The 23,106-nt window shown below is 47.6% G+C and overlaps 1 protein-coding gene across 1 annotated transcript in view; it reads right to left on the minus strand.

Annotated features, from left to right (window-relative positions):
- Positions 1-401: 401 nt before the first annotated feature.
- esyt1a (extended synaptotagmin-like protein 1a) overlaps positions 402-23,106 on the minus strand; it is a gene marked incomplete at its 3' end in the record, with an annotated part of 40,770 nt that continues 18,065 nt past the window's right edge. Inside the window, exons 12-30 of the mRNA XM_080764500.1 lie at positions 23,105-23,106; positions 22,902-22,997; positions 22,727-22,795; positions 22,200-22,286; positions 20,992-21,141; positions 20,253-20,420; positions 19,606-19,782; positions 19,295-19,377; positions 10,589-10,637; positions 10,215-10,304; positions 8,271-8,366; positions 7,947-8,018; positions 7,770-7,856; positions 5,278-5,424; positions 3,327-3,442; positions 2,282-2,377; positions 1,959-2,090; positions 944-1,049; positions 402-455 (exon numbers count right to left, since the gene is read on the minus strand). The exon at positions 23,105-23,106 is cut by the window's right edge and continues 88 nt beyond it. Coding sequence (XP_080620626.1) covers positions 402-455; positions 944-1,049; positions 1,959-2,090; positions 2,282-2,377; positions 3,327-3,442; positions 5,278-5,424; positions 7,770-7,856; positions 7,947-8,018; positions 8,271-8,366; positions 10,215-10,304; positions 10,589-10,637; positions 19,295-19,377; positions 19,606-19,782; positions 20,253-20,420; positions 20,992-21,141; positions 22,200-22,286; positions 22,727-22,795; positions 22,902-22,997; positions 23,105-23,106 — 1,877 coding nt within the window. The remainder of the gene's footprint in view (positions 456-943; positions 1,050-1,958; positions 2,091-2,281; positions 2,378-3,326; positions 3,443-5,277; positions 5,425-7,769; positions 7,857-7,946; positions 8,019-8,270; positions 8,367-10,214; positions 10,305-10,588; positions 10,638-19,294; positions 19,378-19,605; positions 19,783-20,252; positions 20,421-20,991; positions 21,142-22,199; positions 22,287-22,726; positions 22,796-22,901; positions 22,998-23,104) is intronic.

The raw sequence follows: 23,106 nt of genomic DNA on the forward strand, positions 1-23,106 counted from the left end.
ACACTGGTTCTCAACATGGGGCCTGGGGAGACCCAGGGTTCCTTGGGGCGGTCCCAGGGTTCCCAGGCAGCTAATGATTGATAGTTAGAATACAAATGGAACCTTTGTCCATTCTCTAGTCGATTGGTCCTCAGCATGGGGTCCATGGGGGGGTTTTAGGGGTCCCCGGCTAATGATTGAGAGTTAGGGAACCAAATGGACCCTAGATTCATCTGTACACTCAAGAGTTATATGTACAGGGTTAGGGTTCGCAGAGATGTACATCTCTTTGGATAAAAGCGCTATATAAAATGCACAATTTACATCATCCTAATGCATATTAAACTTTGCATTCCATGATATTAAAAAGTTTGGAAATCAGTGCTATAGAAGACTGCCTGCTAGGTTAGTACGTATCTTGTTTACCATTGTGTGACACCACTCTTCAGGTCAAGCTGATCCAGATCCAGCTGTAACTGTGGAAAACAAGAGAAGAACCAGAGGTGATTCCGAGTCCTTCCATACCTCTATAACAGTAACACACAGTTTCTCAAACCCTTTCAGCTTGTTGTGACCAAAAGAGAACTTACAAAGCTAAAAAAAAAAGAAATACAGTAGGCCTAATTAATTAACCACTTCATCCTTATTTCAAAAAATAAAGTAAAAGGGGTATCTTAAAATAACAAAGAAAAGGACCTGCACACTGAAACACCAGAAACTTGCAAAAAATGTTGCTCTTTATTAAATCAACGCTTCGGTCGTTAGACCTTGATCAGGAGGGACAATTGAGTCTTTGTGTCTTATACACATAAAGACACAATTGTGTCTGAGGTACATAAAGACACAATTGTGTCTGAGGTAGGTGCAGAGAGACAGGAAACCAGGGGCAGAGAGAGCGGAGGAACATGCAAGCATCTTTGCACTCACTAGGAGCATAATGTTCTGTGAACTGCATCTGTTTTACCTTGCCAATAAGCTCCCTCTCCCTGCTCATGAAAGAGACACTGTTTTTCACGGACAGTTCCAGTCTTCTCTGAGAGGACTCTTCCAGAGAGAAGTCAAAGTCAAACCTGCACAATCACACAAAGAAACAAAGAAACGGATGACAAATATGTAATCAATCAAAATGTAGCGTATGTTAAATAAGGAATATCTGTTATTTCACGCTTAGAGGTTTGCAGCACCATCGTCTGCACCACTTCCGTTTTCCCACGCTGACAACATCCCTTCATTCACGAATCTAAGTGTGAGCACTACGAGACCCAATCTGCAGCCAGGAAAATCAGCGATTGGGCTCGGTTCTATTAAATATCACTGCCTCTAAAGGTTTAGAGGCAGTCATCATTCTCTTTTAAGTCAGCGACTGAGCCAACCACCTCCATCCCCAGCTCCACCTCGTTAAGTCCTGGAGCTGAAAGGGCAGGTGCTTCATCTGCACTGCCACCACCAGCGTCTAGACTCCAAGGCGGGTTCTCTCTCCTATCTATGATCTAGTATGCACTTTATAATGCTCATTATTTTACCCCCCTTAGAAGTTGTTTATTAATCATTTCTGTGAACATAACCATGTGATCCCTTTCTTTGTATCTTATCTTACTCAACCTATTGGTTTTATACCTGTATATATGTTGTGTGTATCTTAGTTATGTACCCAACCTACTGGTTTTATACCTGTGTATGTATGTTGTTTGTATGTCTGGCCTCGTGGGGAAAGATGGTGGGTGGGTGGGGAGGATTGGGAAAGGAGTTGTGGGAGAAAATGTAAAAAACAAAGAGTCGTATTCTCTTTCTGTGAAACTTGCATATGATGTCATACTCTTTGAATAAAATGTATTAAAAATAAATAAATAATGCTCATGAAGTCTAATCGTCCAAATCTGCACTTTATCTAATAAACGCTTTGCTTGTATCAAATTGGCGTTGATCTCTCCTTTATTGAAAACCTGACTCTTTTATGCCTGTTAAACTTCCTGCCGCACCTCTCGTTGAATTCGGGGTTTAGGTCTCTCTTCTTGGTGGCGGTTTTCCTCTTTGTGGCGCCCTTCTTGTCAGGAAGGAGCGTGAAGGTAACGTAAGGATCGGCACTCTCCTTGGAACACGCTGCGAGGGCCCTGCGGATTCACAGAGAGCACACACAGTATGGTACACAGCTTAGGGTGGTGCCACCAACTTCCTGAGGACAAGCAAAACAATGCACAGATTCTATAAGGAACACAACACAGTAGGTCTTTGTTGCTGCAGGAAAACAGCAGCGAGCTGAACAGTGGTTGGTATTGAGACAGTGTGTTGCATGCATAAAGACCTGCAGGAATAGACGGTGATGTAAAGCCTGCTCTCCTCTATGGAGTAGCCAATGGACAGCTTCACCTGGCCAGCTCCAACGTTCTCAGCAGCACCTCTGGAAAGACAAGCATGGACAATGGAGTTAGTTCATTCATTCACATTAGCAGCAATCTGAGAATCCCATCGTCAAATATTCGGTTCTTGAGAGACTACATTAGCGGTTAGCATTAGTGGTTCTCAGCCTTTTCTAGATCAGGGCCCCTGTTTGGTCTACTCTACACTGGACCTTGTTGGTATGGCTGGAAATGGGTGTTATTTATTTATTTAATGTTCTATTTATGTATTTATTTGTGATTTGTGTTTTTTGTTAACATGTGTTTTCAGTGAGATACTATAACTATTACCTAGTAAAATCATGTTAAAATCATATGAATCACGATTGCTAGCTACTGTACAGTAGAGACAAACAATAAGCAGGACAATGGACGCATTGACGCAAGTGTGTGTGTGTGTGTGTGTGTGTGTGTGTGTGTGTGTGTGTGTGTGTGTGTGTGTGTGTGTGTGTGCGTGCATGCGTGCGTGTGCACAGAAATAGCAGGACGATGATGTACAGTAACACTTCATGTGATGAGATGGGATGTGCTATGTGAGATGTGTGCGTGCCTCAGAAATTAAAACCGAACAATGATTTGTTATTTCTATATTACATTTTTCATATTCCCCATGTACGAGGAATATTCTAAAATCTAACATTATTTGACAAGCCATAGTCTCCATCGAGACTTTTAAATCTCGCCTAAAGACCCACCTCTTTACCTTGGCTTTTAACCCCGCTTGAGTTCCTTCGGTCCTTGTATATGTTGTATATAATGTATATTGTCTCATTTGTTTTCACTGTTTGTACTTTGTTTTCTCGCTGTTGTTTTTCTGTGTGGTAGCTGTAGTGCATTTGTTTTTATTTTTCTCCTGTACAGCACTTTGTAAACTCTTGAGTTTTGAAACGTGCTATATAAATAAAGTGGATTGGATTGGATTGAGTGTGCGTGCGTGCGCTAGAGACTCACACAGCGAGGCTGCCCCTGTGTCTGAGGTCTAGATGGGATGGATCCCATTTGGGAATGACCACCTCCTCCACGTTGACTCCATCAGACTCTGCCACTGCCAGCTGAGTGTCCAAGACCTGCAAGTCACACGCTAGTTAGTCTCTGGATATTAAGCATCTGTGTGGGTTTTAGATTGAAGTTATATATTCTTCATAAGTTCTTCAGATGTAGAACAGTGGGGTGAGGTTGCCTGCATCACGATACAGTGGCCACGATACAATCTACCGTATATATCTATATAAGATACTATGTATACGTTATACTTCCAAATAATTTCCATGTATTTATTACAAGAGCTCTTCTGTATTATTCTGTAGCAAAGGCAAAGCCTTTAAGTATTGCACAAATACAATAAAACACTTTCAGGCCCACAGAGATCTTTATAAATTAAAATAAAAGCCACCTTGTGGCTTTATTGTGCATTGCACCTACACAATGTGTTTATATTGATATATTGCCATTTCGATAAATTTAACCCACCACTTCAGTGGCTTAGAACAGTGGTTTTCAGAAATAGCAGATGTACAAGCTGCACAGCGCTGTAATCTTGTACACCGGCTATTTCTGAACATTTAAAAAAAATCTGTGTTAACAGAAATCAACTTTTCTGCAAAAACAGCAGATCTACAAGCCCCAAATGCAGAGATACAGTGTCCTAGTGCCTCAGTAAACTAGGAGGATCACAAACCTAGCATCAATTAAAAAAATATAGTGTCTGTATATCAGGAAACAATGAACCGGTTGGGTTCTTTTTTCCTGCCTAATATTGAACCAGTTCAGAGTGTTTCCACTGAAAATGAATTGGTTCGGAACCCTAAAAGTTGGTCCAGAACTGTAACAAAAACATTGGCCGCCAGTTCCGTGAAAGCACCTAGGTTCCACGAATCTAGAACGGAACCAGTTCTAGAACCAAAGGTTTTGGTGGAAAAGGGGTCTGAGAGAAGAACAGTGGCTAGTCAGTCAGTACCTTGAGCGTGGCCGTCAGTAAGACCTGGCTCTAGTCAGTCAGTACCTTGAGCGTGGCCCTCAGTAAGACCTGGCTCTAGTCAGTCAGTACCTTGAGCGTGGCCGTCAGTAAGACCTGGCTCTAGTCAGTCAGTACCTTGAGCGTGGCCTTCAGTAAGACCTGGCTCTAGTCAGTCAGTACCTTGAGCGTGGCCGTCAGTAAGACCTGGCTCTAGTCAGTCAGTACCTTGAGCGTGGCCCTCAGTAAGACCTGGCTCTAGTCAGTCAGTACCTTGAGCGTGGCCCTCAGTAAGACCTGGCTCTAGTCAGTCAGTACCTTGAGCGTGGCCTTCAGTAAGACCTGGCTCTAGTCAGTCAGTACCTTGAGTGTGGCCCTCAGTAAGACCTGGCTCTAGTCAGTCAGTACCTTGAGCGTGGCCCTCAGTAAGACCTGGCTCTAGTCAGTCAATACCTTGAGCGTGGCCTTCAGTAAGACCTGGCTCTAGTCAGTCAGTACCTTGAGCGTGGCCGTCAGTAAGACCTGGCTCTAGTCAGTCAGTACCTTGAGCGTGGCCCTCAGTAAGACCTGGCTCTAGTCAGTCAGTACCTTGAGCGTGGCCTTCAGTAAGACCTGGCTCTAGTCAGTCAGTACCTTGAGCGTGGCCGTCAGTAAGACCTGGCTCTAGTCAGTCAGTACCTTGAGCGTGGCCTTCAGTAAGACCTGGCTCTAGTCAGTCAGTACCTTGAGCGTGGCCCTCAGTAAGACCTGGCTCTAGTCAGTCAGTACCTTGAGCGTGGCCTTCAGTAAGACCTGGCTCTAGTCAGTCAGTACCTTGAGTGTGGCCCTCAGTAAGACCTGGCTCTAGTCAGTCAGTACCTTGAGCGTGGCCCTCAGTAAGACCTGGCTCTAGTCAGTCAGCACCTTGAGCGTGGCCTTCAGTAAGACCTGGCTCTAGTCAGTCAGTACCTTGAGCGTGGCCCTCAGTAAGACCTGGCTCTCTGGCAGAGCTCCGTCCAGACTGAGCCAACGGTCCAGAACCATGCCCTGCTCGGCCAGCACCTCTCTGAGAGGGAGTGTCACAGAGCCCAGGGCCTGACCCCAGCTGTGGGAAAGCTGCACGCACGCACGCACGCACACACGCACACACGCACACACGCACACACGCACACACGCACACACACACACACACACACACACACACACACACACACACACACACACACACAATGAATTGAGTTAAATTGAAAAGTTAAATAGGCCCAAATAATACAAATTCAACAACACACACACACACACACACTAAGGCTGTCCCCAAACATTCAAGGTTTGAATGTTCGCTCGTTAGGGTTGGCACTCAAATCTTAATTAATGCATTTGAACCATTCGTTTTTTTATTTTTTTATTTTATTAACTCGAAAATATATCTCGGCGAGAATGTGATATATGTTAAAAAGTAAGTTTCTCGTGCATTCCTGTCAGAAGTTATGTCTATCTCCTTGTTGTGCTGTCCCAGGTGTCTCTCTCCAAAATCCCCTGTGCACATTAATTTGGTGATGGGCCTGCAGCCAATCAGCAACAAACACACACACACACACACACACACACACACACACACACACACACCAGCATGGCACAATTTGAGAAAAAGGTTAGTTCTCTCTCTCTCTCTCTCTCTCTCTCTCTCTCTCTCTCTCTCTCTCTCTGCGCTGTTGCGTCTGTGTGTGTGTGTGTGTGTGTGTGTGTGTGTGTGTGTGTGTGTGTGTGTGCACGCGCATGTGTGTGTGTGACACTGATTTATTGAATATTCTGACTTTCAATTCAAATGTACATACATTTAGTTTTGATTGTATTGTTGCTTTTTGCCTTGGCAATGTAAATGTAACCCAGCCAACATGGCAACCCGCAAATGGCAACCCATGTCAACTGTCAATCAAGGCAGTATAAAGGTGACATCAGTTCCTACACTCCCCACTCCCACTCCCACCTATGCAAGATGGCCGAAAAGTTTGACAGCAGCATGGTCCTGTCCACTGTGACAACCTTTGGTTACTCTTTGGTGAGTCATATAGGCTTGGTGTCTTAACTTGGATCAACTGGTTAACTGTTTGTTTATTTTGAAAGCATTTGATTTATGATTTATGTTTGAACTTTTGGTTTAATAATTAATATTGATGTATTCTATTATAATATATAATTATATATATTATAAAATATGGGTTGTGGGGGCTGACAAGGCTATACAGCCACATGTGTTTCTAATGTGATGTAGGCCTACATAACACTAATGACACATCTTTTCTCTTCATGTAATTCCAGAATATGAAGAGTCACTGCACCAGTGGTGTAGGAGGCAGCACCAAGCCCTGGACCCTGAGACGAGCCATGTCCGTGGGCCCCACAGCCCCACCAATTTAGGCTTTCGAGGACCCCCACCCTACCCTGGAGCCCATGTGAAGTGTCCCAGACCGATGCCCCCCCTCCCTGCACAAGACATTGAGGTAGGAACTGTACACTATAGCTGCTGCTGGGAAGAGCTACTTGCTGCGCAGTGAGTACAAACTTGTTTATTGTCCTTTGCTGTCGCTGGTGTGGTTCTGCAGGGTAGCCTACTGATGGTGTTGCTCTCGTTTGCGTTTGCGTTCCGGCTTCCTGCGGTTGCGTCGTGTCGGGCTGCCTGCTGTTGCACTCGTTTGCGTTGCGTCTTTTGCGTCGACTGCCACAATTTCGGCCGGTTCTGTCATTTCACCTCATTTCACCTAACTTGTGGACACTGCCTGTCATCTGCAGAAGAACGTGATGGTTCACGGTAACTGGGTAAGTATCTGTTTTTGTATTCTTTGCTGCTGGTAGGGCTGGTATAGGGTAGGGTAGGGCTCCTACAAGGGTAGGTTTTTGCGTTGCGTCGCAAACAAAGCACTTTGGCACAGGCATGGAGCTCCTGGTTTACTGGGATGGGGTTCGATTCCCTGCTGCGCCCTATGCTGATTACATTTAATCTGTTAAACAGGCATCCTTTTGCACAATAGAGCGTCGCAGTCCCTCCCCCTTTCAGAACGACGAGTGGCCCAGGAAATTTTTCTCCATTTCATTTTCTCCATAGGCATTTCAAAACTTATTTATTTAAAGACCTTTAAGAGTCGTATACGAAGCCAACTCCTGTCGTGACAAATCATGACAATGCACACCATTTTGGACCAAATAATTACAAAGAACACAACGTGTTGTAACCTGCCGTTTTATCTACTTTCTAATTCTTTGTTTGGCCCGAAAAATTGTGTTTGTCATGATTGGTCCGAATGTTCACTCGAAAATTCCTGGCCAAGTTCGAGTCCTAAAATTAGGGTACAGCCTTAACACACACACACACACACGCAGACACACCCACAATGAATTGAGTTAAATTGAAGAGTAGAATAGGCCCTAATAATACAAATTCAACAGGTGACCTTGTCTCTCACCTTGACCGTAAGGACGTCTTCTCTGGGGTCACGAACCAGGAAGTGAAAGGCTTCGTCCCACCGAGGGGACGTGGACCTGTCGCACACCTTGGAGAAAACCACAAATGGTAATAATGTCGGCCAGTCCTCAAAGAACTTACAGAATTTCAACTAGGGGTTAATGATGATTGACTATACCTTGGTTTTGTAGGAAGTGCTTTTGAGGATAATCTCTGCCCCGACTTTCGGCTCCTTTCCACTCTTCTTCAACTGAGAACGTAAGAAAAAAAGAATAATGTTCACCACCCCACCAGAGAGATGAGCAGCATGAGTTGAGACTCAAGAGACATGACATCACCAGTGATTTCATATAAGAATGAAGGAATATACACCTACAACTGTATTCTATGGTGCTCTTAAGTCTAAGCAACACAACAGTGAGCGTATACGCTCAGGGGCATGATGGAAATCCCCGTCACCATAAACAAACGGTACCCGTGGGAAGCATGACTATGAGCTCACCGGCAGGCCATGGGCACGCTCCACATACACAAACAGCACAGCTGCCGAGGCCACCACCTTGTTCTGGTACGACTGCTGGGAGTGGTACTGTAAAACCTGGAGAGAAAGAAAGGCAACACCATCTCATCAGCCTGGAGTGGACTAGACCAAAGATTCACAAAGGAGACTGAATCGTAGGGCTGTCACCACCATTACAGTTGACGATTAATTGTCACACAAATAATTTGCGATTAACGATTTAATTTGTGTGTTTGCGTTGAACATTGGAACGTTACAGTTTTGTATTTCCGTTTGCCTTTTTAGGCTTGGTAATCACAAATCACTCAGGGCAGATATCTAAAATAACTTGGCATACAAGGAAATCACAATTAATATTAAAGACTCATTTAATCATTTTGAATACTATTTTTGAAAAATACTTCAACATGGAATCGATTGACCATTATTCAACAATTATTGCGATTATGTAATAATTCTGACAGGCCTACGGAATCGTTATAATTTGATATTCACATTAACCCATTCTGACCGGGAACCCGTTTTGGTGTTAGCATCATGTTATGCTTTAGCTATTGAAAAATAGCAGATCTACAAGCTCATAGCGCGCCACCGAGTGGCGCGCTACGAGCTTGTAGGTCTGCTAATTTTGAAAAATCGAAGAACGACTGACATTTTTTGAATCTGATCTCGGGTCAGAATGGGTTAATCAGACCAGTGTGTGGTCCAGTGGAAACCTCGTATGAATCTGATCTCAGGTCAGAATGGGTTAAGCGCCTTTCATAAAGTCAAAAGCGCTGCCTAAAGCATGTTTTCTGCCGAAAATGAGAAAGGGACAAAAAAGAAAGGGGGGGGGGGGGGGGGAGAGTACAGAATATTGACAACATAGCGTTTTAAACCAGTAGGTGTAGACGTGAAATGAATGAAGACTCAGCAACTGCATGGCATATTTCTCGCCCGTCAAAAATGTATGAATCTTTTATAGAGAAGCTGTCGGGTTGAACACCAACTTGTCTGTGTCTGTCCTCGCCAGCTGTCACCTCTCTGCTCCCGGCAGGCATTGATGCTGTCTATCACGACGCAGTGCAGTGCAGCTGACGCTGCTGATTGACGATATATAGCGGAGTGGTTCCCAAAGTGGGGTCCGGGGACCCCCAGGGGTCCTTGAGGGAGTTCCAGGGGGTCCCCAGCTAAATGATAGTTTGGAACCAAATGGACGTTTATGGGTCTGTAACTCAGAGACTGTACAAATGGAACCAAATGGACCCTTATGGGTCTGTAACTCAGAGAGTGTACACTCTCAAGAGTTAAATTAACATTGGTTTTACAATATAAATTGAGGGTCTCAGAGATAGAAATGCCATTAAATGGGGGTCCGTAGCCTAACGCATGTCAAGCTGGGGGTCCTTGAAATGAAAACGGTTTTAAAGTGACTGCTAGAGCCGTACAAATGGGTCCGCAGGCTAATAGGGGGTCAATTTGGGGGTCCTTTACATGAAAAGGTTTGTGAACCACTGATATAGCGGATATTATGTATTAGGTAATAATATAGGATACTGTTTTTGTTAGATACAGACAGAAAAAGCGTTACTGTAACTTTTTGGTCATTACATTTTTTATTTCCCTTAGGGTTTAATGTAAGAAGGTGGATCCATTTTCTTTTGAAGGTGCCTAGTGTGAACCAAGCTCGATAACTGCCAATCTACAAGCTGCGTGTAGAGCACTATGGTTTGTTGTTGTACAACAAACCATACATTTCACATTGTGGAGCAGCAGTTTTAATTACCGTATAGCTCTAGAGCAAAAGAGAGGGAAGGAAAACGAAGCGAAAAAGAGGTAAGGAGGAAGAAAAGGAGAGAGAGAGAGAGAGAGAGACATTAAGGATGAAAGTAAGTAATTAAGTAAGTCAGTAAGTGATTAAATAAGTACGCTTGAGGAATAACTAACCTGCTCCAGCCTGGGTAAGTCTGTGATTTTGGGCAGCCATTCCATTACCAGATGCACTCGTCCTGACTTCACATCGCTCAGAGTATACCACTGTATCAACACACATATTGCAGGGCCATGATGTAAAACTGTATGTAGACTAGACACCCAGTCCTCACAAGATACACTGTTGTTTTATGGTTAAAACTGATTTGGGAAGTTAGCCTGCTTTCAACTTAAGTCAGGCATTAGGGTTAGGAGAAAAGGTACAAATATATTCATATAATTGCCGCCCTAAAATGTTGTCCTCACAACTATAGTAATAACAATCTGTTTCTAGGCTACATACAACAGATTGAGGAAGTCTTATCATATAACAGAAATGTGTCACACACCGTATCCAGGAACTGCGCGCTGATGATGTCTCGTAGGTTCAACTTGAACCTGAGAAAACAAGGGTCAGGTCAATCCTTAAGGTAGCTCTCCACCAAATAGACTACTACTTATCACTACATGAAGTCAGGGGATCAGTCGGTTGGAAGGTGTGAAAGAAAGTTACTGAATGCACCTGAGAGTCGACACCGACAGGCAGCTACAGTTATCTTAAGTACCTCTCGGAGAGAGTCATACGGGGTCCAAGCCACTAGATGGCGCAGGCACACAGCCTAACATACACTCACGGAACAATTCCATTGGATCGTGAACTGTCGCTCATGGCGTGGTTATGTCCCCACCCACTGGGTATATAACCTAAGGTCCGCCCTGAGCAACGTCATTCCTCGCTTTCTGTGCTACGCATACACGTCTTAAACAAAGAGAATCACCTTTTCGACTGTTGAAAATTGTTTTCCATAAAGGACGGGTTTCAAACTTGTGCCGCGGAAATTCGCAGTCCTACGTTGGTGTCCTTCTCTCACTCACGGACGTTCCAGCTTTAAAAGCCAGTAAGTTATTTTAAGGACATTAAAACTCAAGTGGGCCGTACGGCGGCTTGTGGTTTGTCCTCTGCTAGCTTATCTCCGAAACTTTGTTTCCCCCTTGCTAGCCACGTTGCGTCCCCTTGTTCTGCTAGCTTAGCCTTAGTCTACTGTTGCACAACGTAGCACTACTATAAGCTGATAAGCATTAGAACGAGGCCCGAAGTTTTTTCTCTAGCTCACCTGCCCAGCTACAAGCTAACCAGCGCTGCTCTATCTAGCCTCCGCAGTTTCGCTAGCCCCTTGGGTTAGCTAGCTCCCGCGAACGCAGCCGCTAGCCTCTTAGCTCCGCGAGACGTTAGCTAAGTTTCCAGCCGTCAGGCGCTAACTTAGCCCTCTCTAGCGTCCCTCGCACGTGCGGGTTAGAGATCCACGGCCCTACTCTACGTGACGCAATCCACGCTGCCGACGGAAGCCCTGCTGTACGTCGGACCTGATACAACAACAGCGTGACGGCCTCGCTACGCGAGTCCCAGGCTTTGCGGCCTTCCCTTCTAGAAACAGCAGCCACAGTTGCAAAACGTGGTTTTCTCTCTGTTTGGACTCCTGTTTCTTCAACACTGTTTTGTGAGTGCCAGATCCTTCTCCTCACACTACATTGCTGTTGCAAATATATATATTATTAGTTGTAAAACAATAATATATATACTGTGACTTTATCCTCTTATTGTTGTAATATATATATATATTATTAGTTGTCAAACAATAATATTATATATATTATAGCTTTATCCTCACCGTCTTCTACAACCTTGTGAGTACCAGATTTTCTCCTCACACTTTTTTACTGTTTTATTATATATTATTAGTTTTTAAAACAATAATATTATAATATAACTAAAAAAAAAAAAAAGAAAAAAAAAAAAAGAAGTTTCCTCTTGGGCTACCGTTTCTTCTCAGACTACAACCAATACCCAAGATGGCCTGCGGGGGTGGCGACAGCCCTCCCCAGTTCCCAGTGGAGCACCACGAGTCCTACTCTTCTACTCCACCACCACTTTTCTTCTTCTATCCGGTTGTGAGTTACAGACAGTTTTCCTCACAACGTTTTGGTTATATTATATATTATCATTTTATAATGATATTATATTATAACTTAAAAGTGAAGTGTTTCTACAATGTCTTGGACTGCTGGTTCCTTCTTCAAGCTACACCAGCACCCAAGATGGCCTGCGGGGGTGATAAGGGCCGCCAACAACAAGCTCCACACGCTCTTCACCACACTGGTAAACAGACCTGTGGAGCCAGACCCAAGACATCAGCCAGGCCTTGCCGGCTTGCTCTGGGTGCTGCTCTCCCTCCAGCGGGATCTCGTCAGCCCACCACCTCGTCCTCTCTCTTCAGACCCCTCAACCTTGACGCGTCTCAGAGACACAGTGGCAAGTCCTTCCTGGGCTCCTCCCCTGCCGGGAAGGCGGCTCGGACCGCCAACAACAAGCTCCACATGCTCTTCACCTCACTGGTAAACAGACCTGTGGAGCCAGACCCAAGACATCAGCCAGGCCTCGCCGGCTTGCTCTGGGTGCTGCTCTCCCTCCAGCGGGATCTCGTCAGCCCACCAACGAGGCTCCCCTGAGCCGGGTGGTTGTGACGACGGGGTGTCGGATGCAGTCCTAGGCCTCCACCGACACTACTACTACTTCACGCAGCGGCCGAAGGCACGAGTCTCAATCGACGTGGCTCCCCAACAACCCTCGACAACCGACTGCTTCCCTCAACATTACAGGTAATGTACATTGTGAAGCTAGGTTTGTTTAGCTGTTTAGCTAACCTTTTCGAGGTCGGGAGTAGCAACCTCGTTGGATGGCCGACGCCACCCTAGCATGTTTAGCATTCCAGATAGGCTGTTTTCAAGGTGCCACACCAACTCGTCTATGACATAGCCATAGCATCGGAGCTACTTCGGCTATTGTTTCACGCTGCTCTCTTACGGTCACTGAATGCCTCACGTTGCTGTCCAACAGCCAACATGACGGCTGCCAGGATTACGACCAGCACAGCGTCTCTGGAGGGGCCAATCGGACCCTGCAACTCCGTCTCCAGGAGGAGCGTGCTCAGACGCTCTCCCATGCCTTGGGCCCCGTCCAGGGTGTAGCAGCCCCAGACTGCACACCGGGACCGCTCCCCAAAGAAAGGCAAAAGCTCTTGACACAGACCCCCACCATGGGTGGGTCTGTGGCCAAGCTGCACAGTATGTACACGACAAAAATCACTGTCGGGGGACCACTGCTTCCCCTGTCCCAGGTTTTTCAGAGCACATTACACGGCTAGCTGGAAGGAGCCCATGACTCTCCCGGCTACTCCGCACTGCTCTCGTGTCCCTCCCCCCCGTAGTAGCGTCTGGGAGGCATCTCAATGCTTCAACGTTACTCCAGGGCTCCCAGAGCTCCCTTCTTCAGGAGATGGGCCACGCCCCTACTCCTGAACAGTTGGCTAGAGTTCGTCGCCTACATGAGAAAATTGTGACCTTCACGTACTGACTCACCGACCTGACCGGCCTTATGGCCACGGCTTCCATCACCTCTAGGTGGCTGGAAGCCTCACCTGGTCTGGATCCCGTTGCCCAGAGAGAGTTCTCCGAGGGTGCTATCATCCCCGGAGACCTCTTCAGAGGCGCACTCGAGAGGATGACCCTCAACGTGGAGGTGCAGCGTCCAGGCTGCGAGGCCCTGACCAGCAGCCGAAGTGACACACACCCTACCCTCCCCCCATGCACCGGGCCCAGCACCGGACGTAGCAGTCTCGGACTGCACGTCCAGTCCGCCCGCAATGCGCTTCTGGACCATGGCACAGGTGGGCGTCCTGGACGTCCCTGTAGCCAGGTCCCTCGATATTGTTTGCACAAGTACAGCACTTTTTTCTGTAGTACAGTACACAATACAAAAAGACAACAAAACAATATCCACGGAGGGGGGGGGGACATGAACCCACTGCCACGGGGGCCCCATGGGCCCCCCCGACGCAGTGGGGCAGGGCATAAGGTCAGTGGCGTACCAAAACGCCACTGGGGAGATGGGTCATGCCCAATTTTTCTCCGACATGCCAGGGAACACTACCTCCAGGCGGGGCGTGCCTCCCATAGCCGGAGAGAACCCACTAGCCAAGCACCTGGCACTGTGGGAGTGGTGCGGAGCATCCCCGTGGATCCTCAACACCATAGCGAAGGGCTACAGACTCCAGTTCACCAGAACACCCCCGGCGTTTTCAGAGGTCATCTTCACCAACGCCAGGGGTCCGGAGGGTCTGATTCTCCAACAGGAGATAGCTTCCTTGCTGGAGAAGGATGCCGTCAGAGAGGTACCCTTGGCCCAGCGTCGCAGCGGGTTCTACTCCCGCTACTTTCTGGTCAAGAAAAAGGGGGGGGGGGTGTCTACGTCCCATCCTGGACCTGCGGATACTCAACAGGCACCTCAAGTCTTTTCAGTTCAAGATGCTGACGGCCGAGTCTCTGGTGCGCTCCATACGCCCAGGCGACTGGTTCACATCCATAGATCTAAAAGACGCCTATTTCCACATCCCTATTTACCCACCTCACAGGAAGTTCCTGCGGTTTGGGTTCCAGGAAAAGGCTTACGAGTACACGGTCCTTCCATTCGGGGTGTCCCTCAGTCCCAGAGTGTTCGTCCACTGTACGGAGGCCGCTCTGGCACCCCTGAGACTTCTGGGTCTATGGGTGTCCAGTTACATAGACGACTGTCTCCTGTGTTCGGATTCAGCGGAGGAGGCCGCGAGGAACACGACTCGGGTCGTGTCCCATGCGACCTCACTGGGTTTTCAGGATAAACCTAGCCAAGAGCATGATGACGCCTACCCAATCCACGGATTTCATGGGCATCACTCTGGACTCTGTCTCCTACAGGGCTCCGCTGAGTCGGGACAAGAGTCAACAACCTGAAGTGCATGACCATGTTCAAGTCAGGCCGCACACTTCCACTGGGTACGTGTCTACGGATGGCCTCTGATAGGTCTGGACAGACTCCATATGAGGCCTTTTTCAGCGTTGGCTGAAATCCCTCTTCCACCCTTGCCCCAAGGACCTACACCTATGGGTCTGGCCCGTGAGAGGCTAATGCTGACTGAGGCCGGTCTCCCTCCGAATGTTGTCTCAACGATTCAGGAGGCCAGAGCCCAGTCGACAATGACCCGCTACGAAACAGCCTGGGGCGTGTTCGAGCAGTGGTGCTCAGAACGACCTAACCAGGTTATCCCATTCCAAGCTTCAGTAGTTTACGCCCTGACATTCCTGCAGGAGTTCCTGGACAGAGGTCTAAGCCTCTCCTCAGTGAAAACCCACTTAGCAGCCATCTCGGCCTGCCAAATGGGCGTTAACGACCAGACAGTATGGAGACATCCGCTGGCGAAACAGTTTTGTGAAGGGCGCAGGGTACACAGGATCAACAGACCACTGGTCCCCTCTTGGGATCTGTCTCTAGTCCTCAGGGCTCTACCAATGAGCCCTTCGAGCCACTGCAGACGGCTGACCTAAAATGTCTTACACTAAAGCCAGCCCTCCTAGTCGCCCTGACGTCCGCTATGAGGGTCAGCGATCTACACGCACTTTCGGCCAGAGTGACAGTGTCCTCACTTTCACTCTCACACTCTAGCTCTGAAATGGTGGTCGAACTGAGGTGTTCTGACGGAGGGGGTCCCGATGGGTCTCCCCACAGTCAGGAGGTTGGTCACCACCAACGCCAGCCTCTCCGGTTGGGACGCCACCCACGACGGGAGGATGCCGTGTGGGATGCCGCATTACGCTCCTCCCACATCGACTGCTTGGAACTACTGGCAGTGTTCCTGGCACTCCGAGAATTCGAACAATTCCTCAGAGGTCACCACGTCCTGGTTCGTTTCCGAAAACACCACGACGGTTTGTTACATCAACAGGCAGGGGGGACTCCGGTCCTCTCGCCTGTGTTCTCTGTTATACGCGTTCCCCCCGTTGGAACTGATTCCGCATGTCCTAGCCAGGGTGCGGGATCAGGGATCAGAGCTGCTACTAGTAGCTCCAGCCTGGGGATCTTGGAGACAGGACATAGTCCCTCTCCTGTTCAAAGAACCGGGGCAGCTCCCTCTGTGGAGGGACCTGCTGACCCAGGCCGGAGGAGAGATCTTTCACCCACGTCCTCAGGACCTAGATCTCTGGGTTTGGCCCGTGAAGGGGCGTCGCTAGAAGCGACCGGCCTGCCTCCAAATGTCGTGGAGACCATCCTTGGCGCCAGGGCTGCCTCCACCAGACGGCGTTATAACACTGCTTGGCATGTGTTTGAGCGTTGGTGCTCGGACAGACAGGAAGAGGTCTTCCCTTTTCAGGCGTCTGTGAGACACATTCTGATTTTCCTACAGGAGTTCTTAGACAGGGGTCTCGGTCTCTCCTCAGTCAAGGTCAACCTGGCGGCCATAGCGGCCTATCATGTTGGGATGAACGACAGACCAGTCAGTGAACACCTGCTGATCCGTCAGTTCATGAAAGGCGTTACGCGCCTCAGACCCGTCTCCAAATCTCTGGTCCCCCCGTGGGATCTGACAATAGTCTTGGACTCCTTAATGAGAGACCCCTTCGAGCCACTGGAAACGGTGGACCTGAAGTTTCTCTCTCTGAAGACCGCTTTGCTCGTTGCCCTGACGACAGCGAAGCGGGCTGGTGACGTGCACGCGCTCTCAGTGAGCAGCAGCTGCTTGAGATTCAGTGGCAATGACACCAGGGTCACGCTCAGGCCGAACCTTTCGTTTCTACCTAAGACTTTCCCCGCGGGCTGCTCGCCCGTGGATCTCACGGCTTTCCATCCTCCTCCCTTCTCTTCGGTGGAGGATAAGAGACTACACTGTCTCTGTCCGGTGAGAGCCTTGAAGGTTTACAGGTCAAGGACTGCCCCCTTCAGGCTGGGTGACCAGCTCTTTGTGGCCTGGGGTTCACAATGGAAGGGTAAACCCATTTCGAAAGTGAGACTCTCGCAGTGGATTGTGGAGGCTATAAGGTTAGCCTATACCTCGTGTGGTGCTGTACCCCCAGAGGGCCTACGTGCACACTCTACAAGAGGTTTGTCTACATCCTGGGCCCTGGCCAGGGGTGTCCCTATTCAGGATGTCTGCGCTGCGGCGAGTTGGTCGTCTCCATCGACCTTTGCCACATATTATAACCTGGATGTGGCCCCTGCAACCCTAGGACATGCGGTCCTGGGGGTTGCCGCCGATCCGAGTCAGGGAGTCTGACTGGTCTTCTCTAGGGTCAAGGGTCCCTTCTGGCCCCCGACCATTAGGGATGGGTGACCATCGTGTCCTCTGACCGGCAGGGCTGGAACAGCAGAGCTGTCGGCCCTGGGTCACCGACATTTTTTTTTCATAAGGTCATGGGTCCCTTTTGGCCCCCGACCATTAGGGATGGGTGACCATCGTGTTCCTCTGACCGGCAGGGCTGGAACAGCAGAGCTGTCGGCCCTGGGTCACGGACATGTCTTTCATAAGGTCATGGGTCCCTTCTGGCCCCCGACCATTAGGGATGGGTGACCATCATGTCCTCTGACCGGCAGGGCGGGAACAGCAGAGCTGTCGGCCCTGGGTCATGGACATCTTTCATGAGGTCATGGGTCCCTTCTGGCCCCTGACCATTAGGGATGGGTGACCATCTTGTCCTCTGACCGGCAGGGCTGGAACAGCAGAGCTGTCGGCCCTGGGTCGGGGACATTTTTTATAAGGAATGTCTCTTTTGGGTGAGCACGCAGGGTTGACCTCTTGGGCCTCCTTTGCGTTTGGTCTCTCTCCAATAGAGATGATCCTAGGGTCGAATTTTCTATCAGCCGAAGGCGATCATACGGGAGCGTTATGTTCCCCATATGACTCTCTCCGAGAGGTACTTAAGATAACTTCGGGTTACTTTAGTAACCTCAGTTATATAAGTGACTCGAGAGAGAGAGTCATTAAGTCGCCCTTCTGTCTTCTTTAAGACGTCAGAAAGCAGGTTGATAGGAATGACGTTGCTCAGGGCGGACCTTAGGTTATATACCCAGTGGGTGGGGACATAACCACGCCATGAGCGACAGTTCACGATCCAATGGAATTGTTCCGTGAGTGTATGTTAGGCTGTGTGCCTGCGCCATCTAGTGGCTTGGACCCCGTATGACTCTCTCTCTCGAGTCACTTATATAACTGAGGTTACTAAAGTAACCCGAAGTTACTATATAGTGGCTTGATGTCTTTTTGATGTATTTTTCAACAACAAGTCCGCTGCTATCCGACGGTCGGAAGCCGACCGTGCGACACTTCCCTACAACATGCGACCCGACGCGACAGTGTACCGCCCATTCAACAACAGATTTAACAGTGTACCCACCGCACATTCAACAGCAGATTGAACAGTGTACCCACGGCTCATTCAACAGCAGATTGAACAGTGTACCCACCGCCCATTCAACAGCAGATTTAACAGTGTACCCACCGCTCATTCAACAGGAGATTTAACAGTGTACCCACTGCCCATTCAACAGCAGATTTAACAGTGTACCCACTGCCCATTCAACAGCAGATTTAACAGTGTGCCCACCGATCATTCAACAGCAGATTTAACAGTGTACCCACCGCTCATTCAACAGCAGATTTAACAGTGTACCCACTGCCCATTCAACAACAGATTTAACAGTGTACCCACCGCACATTCAACAGCAGATTGAACAGTGTACCCACTGCCCATTCAACAGCAGATTGAACCGTGTACCCACCGCTCATTCCACAGCAGATTTAACAGTGTACCCACTGCCCATTCCACAGCAGATTTAACAGTGTACCCACCGCTCATTCAACAGCAGATTGAACAGTGTACCCACCGATCATTCAACAGCAGATGTTCGGCGAGAGTGTTTTTAATTACCTCCACCGATATGTCTGTGTGGTAAAGAGCTACCTTTACCCTTTTCTCCATTTCTCCATTTCTGTTTATGGGTTTTATACCTCAATTCACCATATTCACACATTGGCCATTTTGCATTTAAGTGCCACCCGGGGTGGCATTTCACCCCAACACACAAATATGACAAGAGAGCAAAATGTCCTCTGTGTGAATATAGTCAATTAGAGGCCCCTTCGTTGCTTGTTGTCTTGAATGTTTAAAGTAAAGGACCCGGCACACTGTACCTTCCCAGGAAGTCATCCTGATCGATGTCCTTGTCAAACAAATCAAACTGGATCTCCTGACCAGGCAGCTGGGTCAATATCACCTGGAGATAGGATACAGGGAGAAATATATATGCTTCAAGTCTAAACACATTCGGTGTGCGTGCGTGCATACGTGTGTGTGTGTGTGTGTGTGTGTGTGTGCGTGTGCGCCATGCGTTGAACTGCCTATCAAGCACCTTTTGAGTATCTGCAAGTTGATTTTCAAGTGAAATTAACTTAACAGGTCCTTTGCAGTGTAAAATGGTGTGGTCCTTTTAATGCAGTGATACCTCATACAGTTCATTCCAGATTGGGTTCAGGTTCTCATTAATGGTGCGGCTGCGGAATGTGATGCCAGCCACCCGGATCTTCACGTAGGGGTCGCTCTTTCCTTTCACCATGCCCCCCATGAAGTTGTCCTTGGCTATCAGGTTGTGGGCCTCCACCAGATGCATGCGCAGCACTCCCTGTGGACGGACGGACGGACAGACAGACAGACAGACAGACAGACAGAGAGAAACAAGCAGACAGGTCTATGAAAACAAGCCCAAAATAAGCAACTAGTCAGTAAACCTTATTGTCTAATATAGTTTTACAGCAATATGGTTCTCATGAATTAATATGTATTTGGCCACAGAAGCCAATCTGAAAATATTTTGTGCCAGGGACCCCATATAAGATTTGTGTTCAAAAGATATTCCAGATTTATCACATTTATTTCAAGATTCTTTGGAAATAGCAGATCTACACGCAAATATCCATTATATAGGGCTAAAGTGGTTAAACTGAAACATGCCCCAAAACATTGGCGAGTATGTGTGTGTGTGTGTGTGTGTGTGTGTGTGTGTGTGTGTGTGTGTGTGTGTGTGTGTGCGCGCGCGCGTGCGTGCGCGCGTCCACGTACATCCTTCCGTGTGTGAATGTAGCTTGCTCTTACTTGAGTTGCAAACTCGGGGTCAGGGGTGGTGAACTGCGGCCGTGAGCATGGTTTGGTAGCCACAGGGCCGGGCTCTGATGTCCACCCCGACCCCCTCAGAAGGGAACCGACGCGAGAGGGACGTGGTGACGGAGTTGTAGGAGTGAGGTCTTCATTGAGCCACAACACCTAGGAAACACAGGACGAGAGCGCTTTATGGGTACCGCGCGGTTGTTAGCAAATGTCATAGTTGCTGACTGTATGTGAGTTCAGGTGTGCGTGCGTGTGTGCGTGCGTGCGTGCGTGACTGTGTGCGCGCGTGTCGGACTGGTTTCACTTTCACACTGCCTCTGATATCCTGTTTGTTGTCTGAACCAGGACATCACATGAGCAACACTATCTTATGACCAGGCATGATATGTAGAGGAAAGTTTGTTTTATTGCAACATACTGCATGTCAGATGATTTCCTTAAAGTCAAGAAACCCCCCTATCGCCATTAAACAAATAGAAATATTCAAACCGTAATTTTACGTTGTGTGCCTCATTTGTGTTACTTACGGTATATTTATTTATTTAGTTAGATTTATATTTTTTTACATTTCTATTTATGCCTTATGTAAAGCACTTTGAATTGCCTTTGTGTGTGGAAATGTGCCATACAACAATGCATACATAATAAAGTACCTTGACTTGCATGCACAGTTGCACACTGATGCATTCCAGCCTGCATGTCTACGGCTATTAACAGTAACACCCACCCTCAGAATAGCCTTGATGTAGATTCTGCTAGCAGAACCAGAATCCTCCAGTTGGAACCACTGATCCATGGTCAGTTCAGGGCTGTCGAGCAGACGGTCCATCGGGATGGTCAGACTGCCCAGAGACACAGTGCGGTCATCGTCTTTCACCTAAAGGAAACGGTGGAACAGATAGCCCAAAAGTTAGGCTGATAAAACGGCAAGAGCAGCTGTGCACTACACATCATCATACAATACATCATCACATTCTGGCCAATCACCTTTGGCGTCCTCACGTTTTATCCTCACTTTTTAAGCCCTCAGCCAATCAAATCATCGCTATGGGGTACACACGCACACACAAAGCTGGGCTCAAACACATAATGATAAACGTTATAAGGACATTACCCCGGCGAGTGTACATAAAAACAGGTCTGATCAGGTGGATGTGGGGAGGAGGTGGGTGGGTCACACACACAGAGCAGCAGTCAGACAGCAGGATCACACGCTAGTAGCATGTAGACTAGTACCTGACTGTCATGTAGTTTGCCGTTTAGTCCAGGTGAATGTGAATTGGTGATTGGTCGGTTTCAGAATGTGTACCTCACAACACGTCGTGTGGCAAAGCATTGTGGGCTTGTCGATTGGCCGTGTTCGGTTCGTGGCAATTGGTGTAAGGGGGGGTCCTAGCATAGACCCCTGGTGGACTCCGGTCAGTACATATAGGGTTTAACTGGATATGCTAATCTGAGGCTAACTAGAGTCAAGGGCACTTTTCTCAGTAATTTATATGGAAATTTATGCTGTACAGATAATGAGTAGAGAGAAAGTCCACATAGAGCACAGGGGAAATCAATAAGCTTAAGAAGCAGTCAGCACTCGCAGAAGTTTTAATTGACCACAGCAGCAGTCTCGCGGGAAATGACAAACGCTAAACCTTCTTTGTGGGCGCGGACTGCTTCTTAAGACTGTTAAGACCCCTCTGTTCGCTGTGCGTCTGCACCCGTCCTTCCTGGAGTTCTTAAAACTACTGTCAATATTATTATAGTATGCTCAGCTCGGGCCTTGAGTTCTGTAGTACGGTAATTAAAAGTCAATAAGCTCCCTGGTGTCGTAATCACCTTGTAATCACCTTGATGTCTAGGGAGCAGTTTGTATGTTCTAGTTTTACAGCTAGATGAAGTGCCTACAGTCAGTGTGTACGTTTAATTACTCTTACAATGACTTACTTCAACGTGAATGTCTTGTTTGCACGGATCTTGGATGAAGAAGGTGAAAGCGTCCTCCCACACAGGATTGGTGGTTCCATAACAGGTCTAGGAAGAAGAAAATAGAGTAAAACACTCATGTTAATGCTATTAGCAGTGCTTGGCAATTAAATCAATACAGTATTATTGTGATGTAAGACTAGATCTACTGGGATTCTGGATATTGTAAAATCATGCTATGACATACGGTGACATTTCCTGGTTTTAATCACCTAAGCCGTATTGTATACGTATACAGACTTTCAAAACATAAAAGTGTTCGTTTTTTTAAATAGCAGAAATGTCAGATCTATAAGCTTCAGTCTGCTATTTTTGTTATTTAAAACAATAAATGTTTGGGGTAAAAAATGGCACTATCATCACAATACAATATTATCGTCTCGATATCGAGGCAATTGGTCAAAAATAAAGCGGTGATATTAAATTAAATTAATTGCCCAGCCCTTGTTGAGGTGCGAGCTACAGCTGAGTGAACGTGTGATTGTTACCTTGCTCTCTTTGGTTGTATCCTGAAGGGACAGTAGTACCACAGGGCTGGGATCCTTGCCTTTCTTCAGCTGAAAACATACATCCAACACACCAACAATGCTAATGATGAGAGAGGGAAATTCAACACAAACCTTTGTCAGCCATTAGACTCTCACATCATGGTACAATTCTTACCGGTATGTGTTCAGCCTGGTCCAGGTATACCACTAGGATCGCAGCAGACGGGGGATCGGCTGACTTACTGGTCAAATTCTGGTTCCTCTGAATCACCTGGTGAAAGGTGTGGAACCGAGGAATGAGCAATATAAGCATGTAAAGAATAGGACATGTGAGCTATGATCTACCACGGTGGTTCACAAACAAATGCTGAGACCCACCT

This window comes from Protomyctophum bolini (genome assembly GCF_963924005.1).
Source record: "Protomyctophum bolini genome assembly, chromosome: 5".
Classification (NCBI taxonomy): Eukaryota; Metazoa; Chordata; class Actinopteri; order Myctophiformes; family Myctophidae; genus Protomyctophum; species Protomyctophum bolini.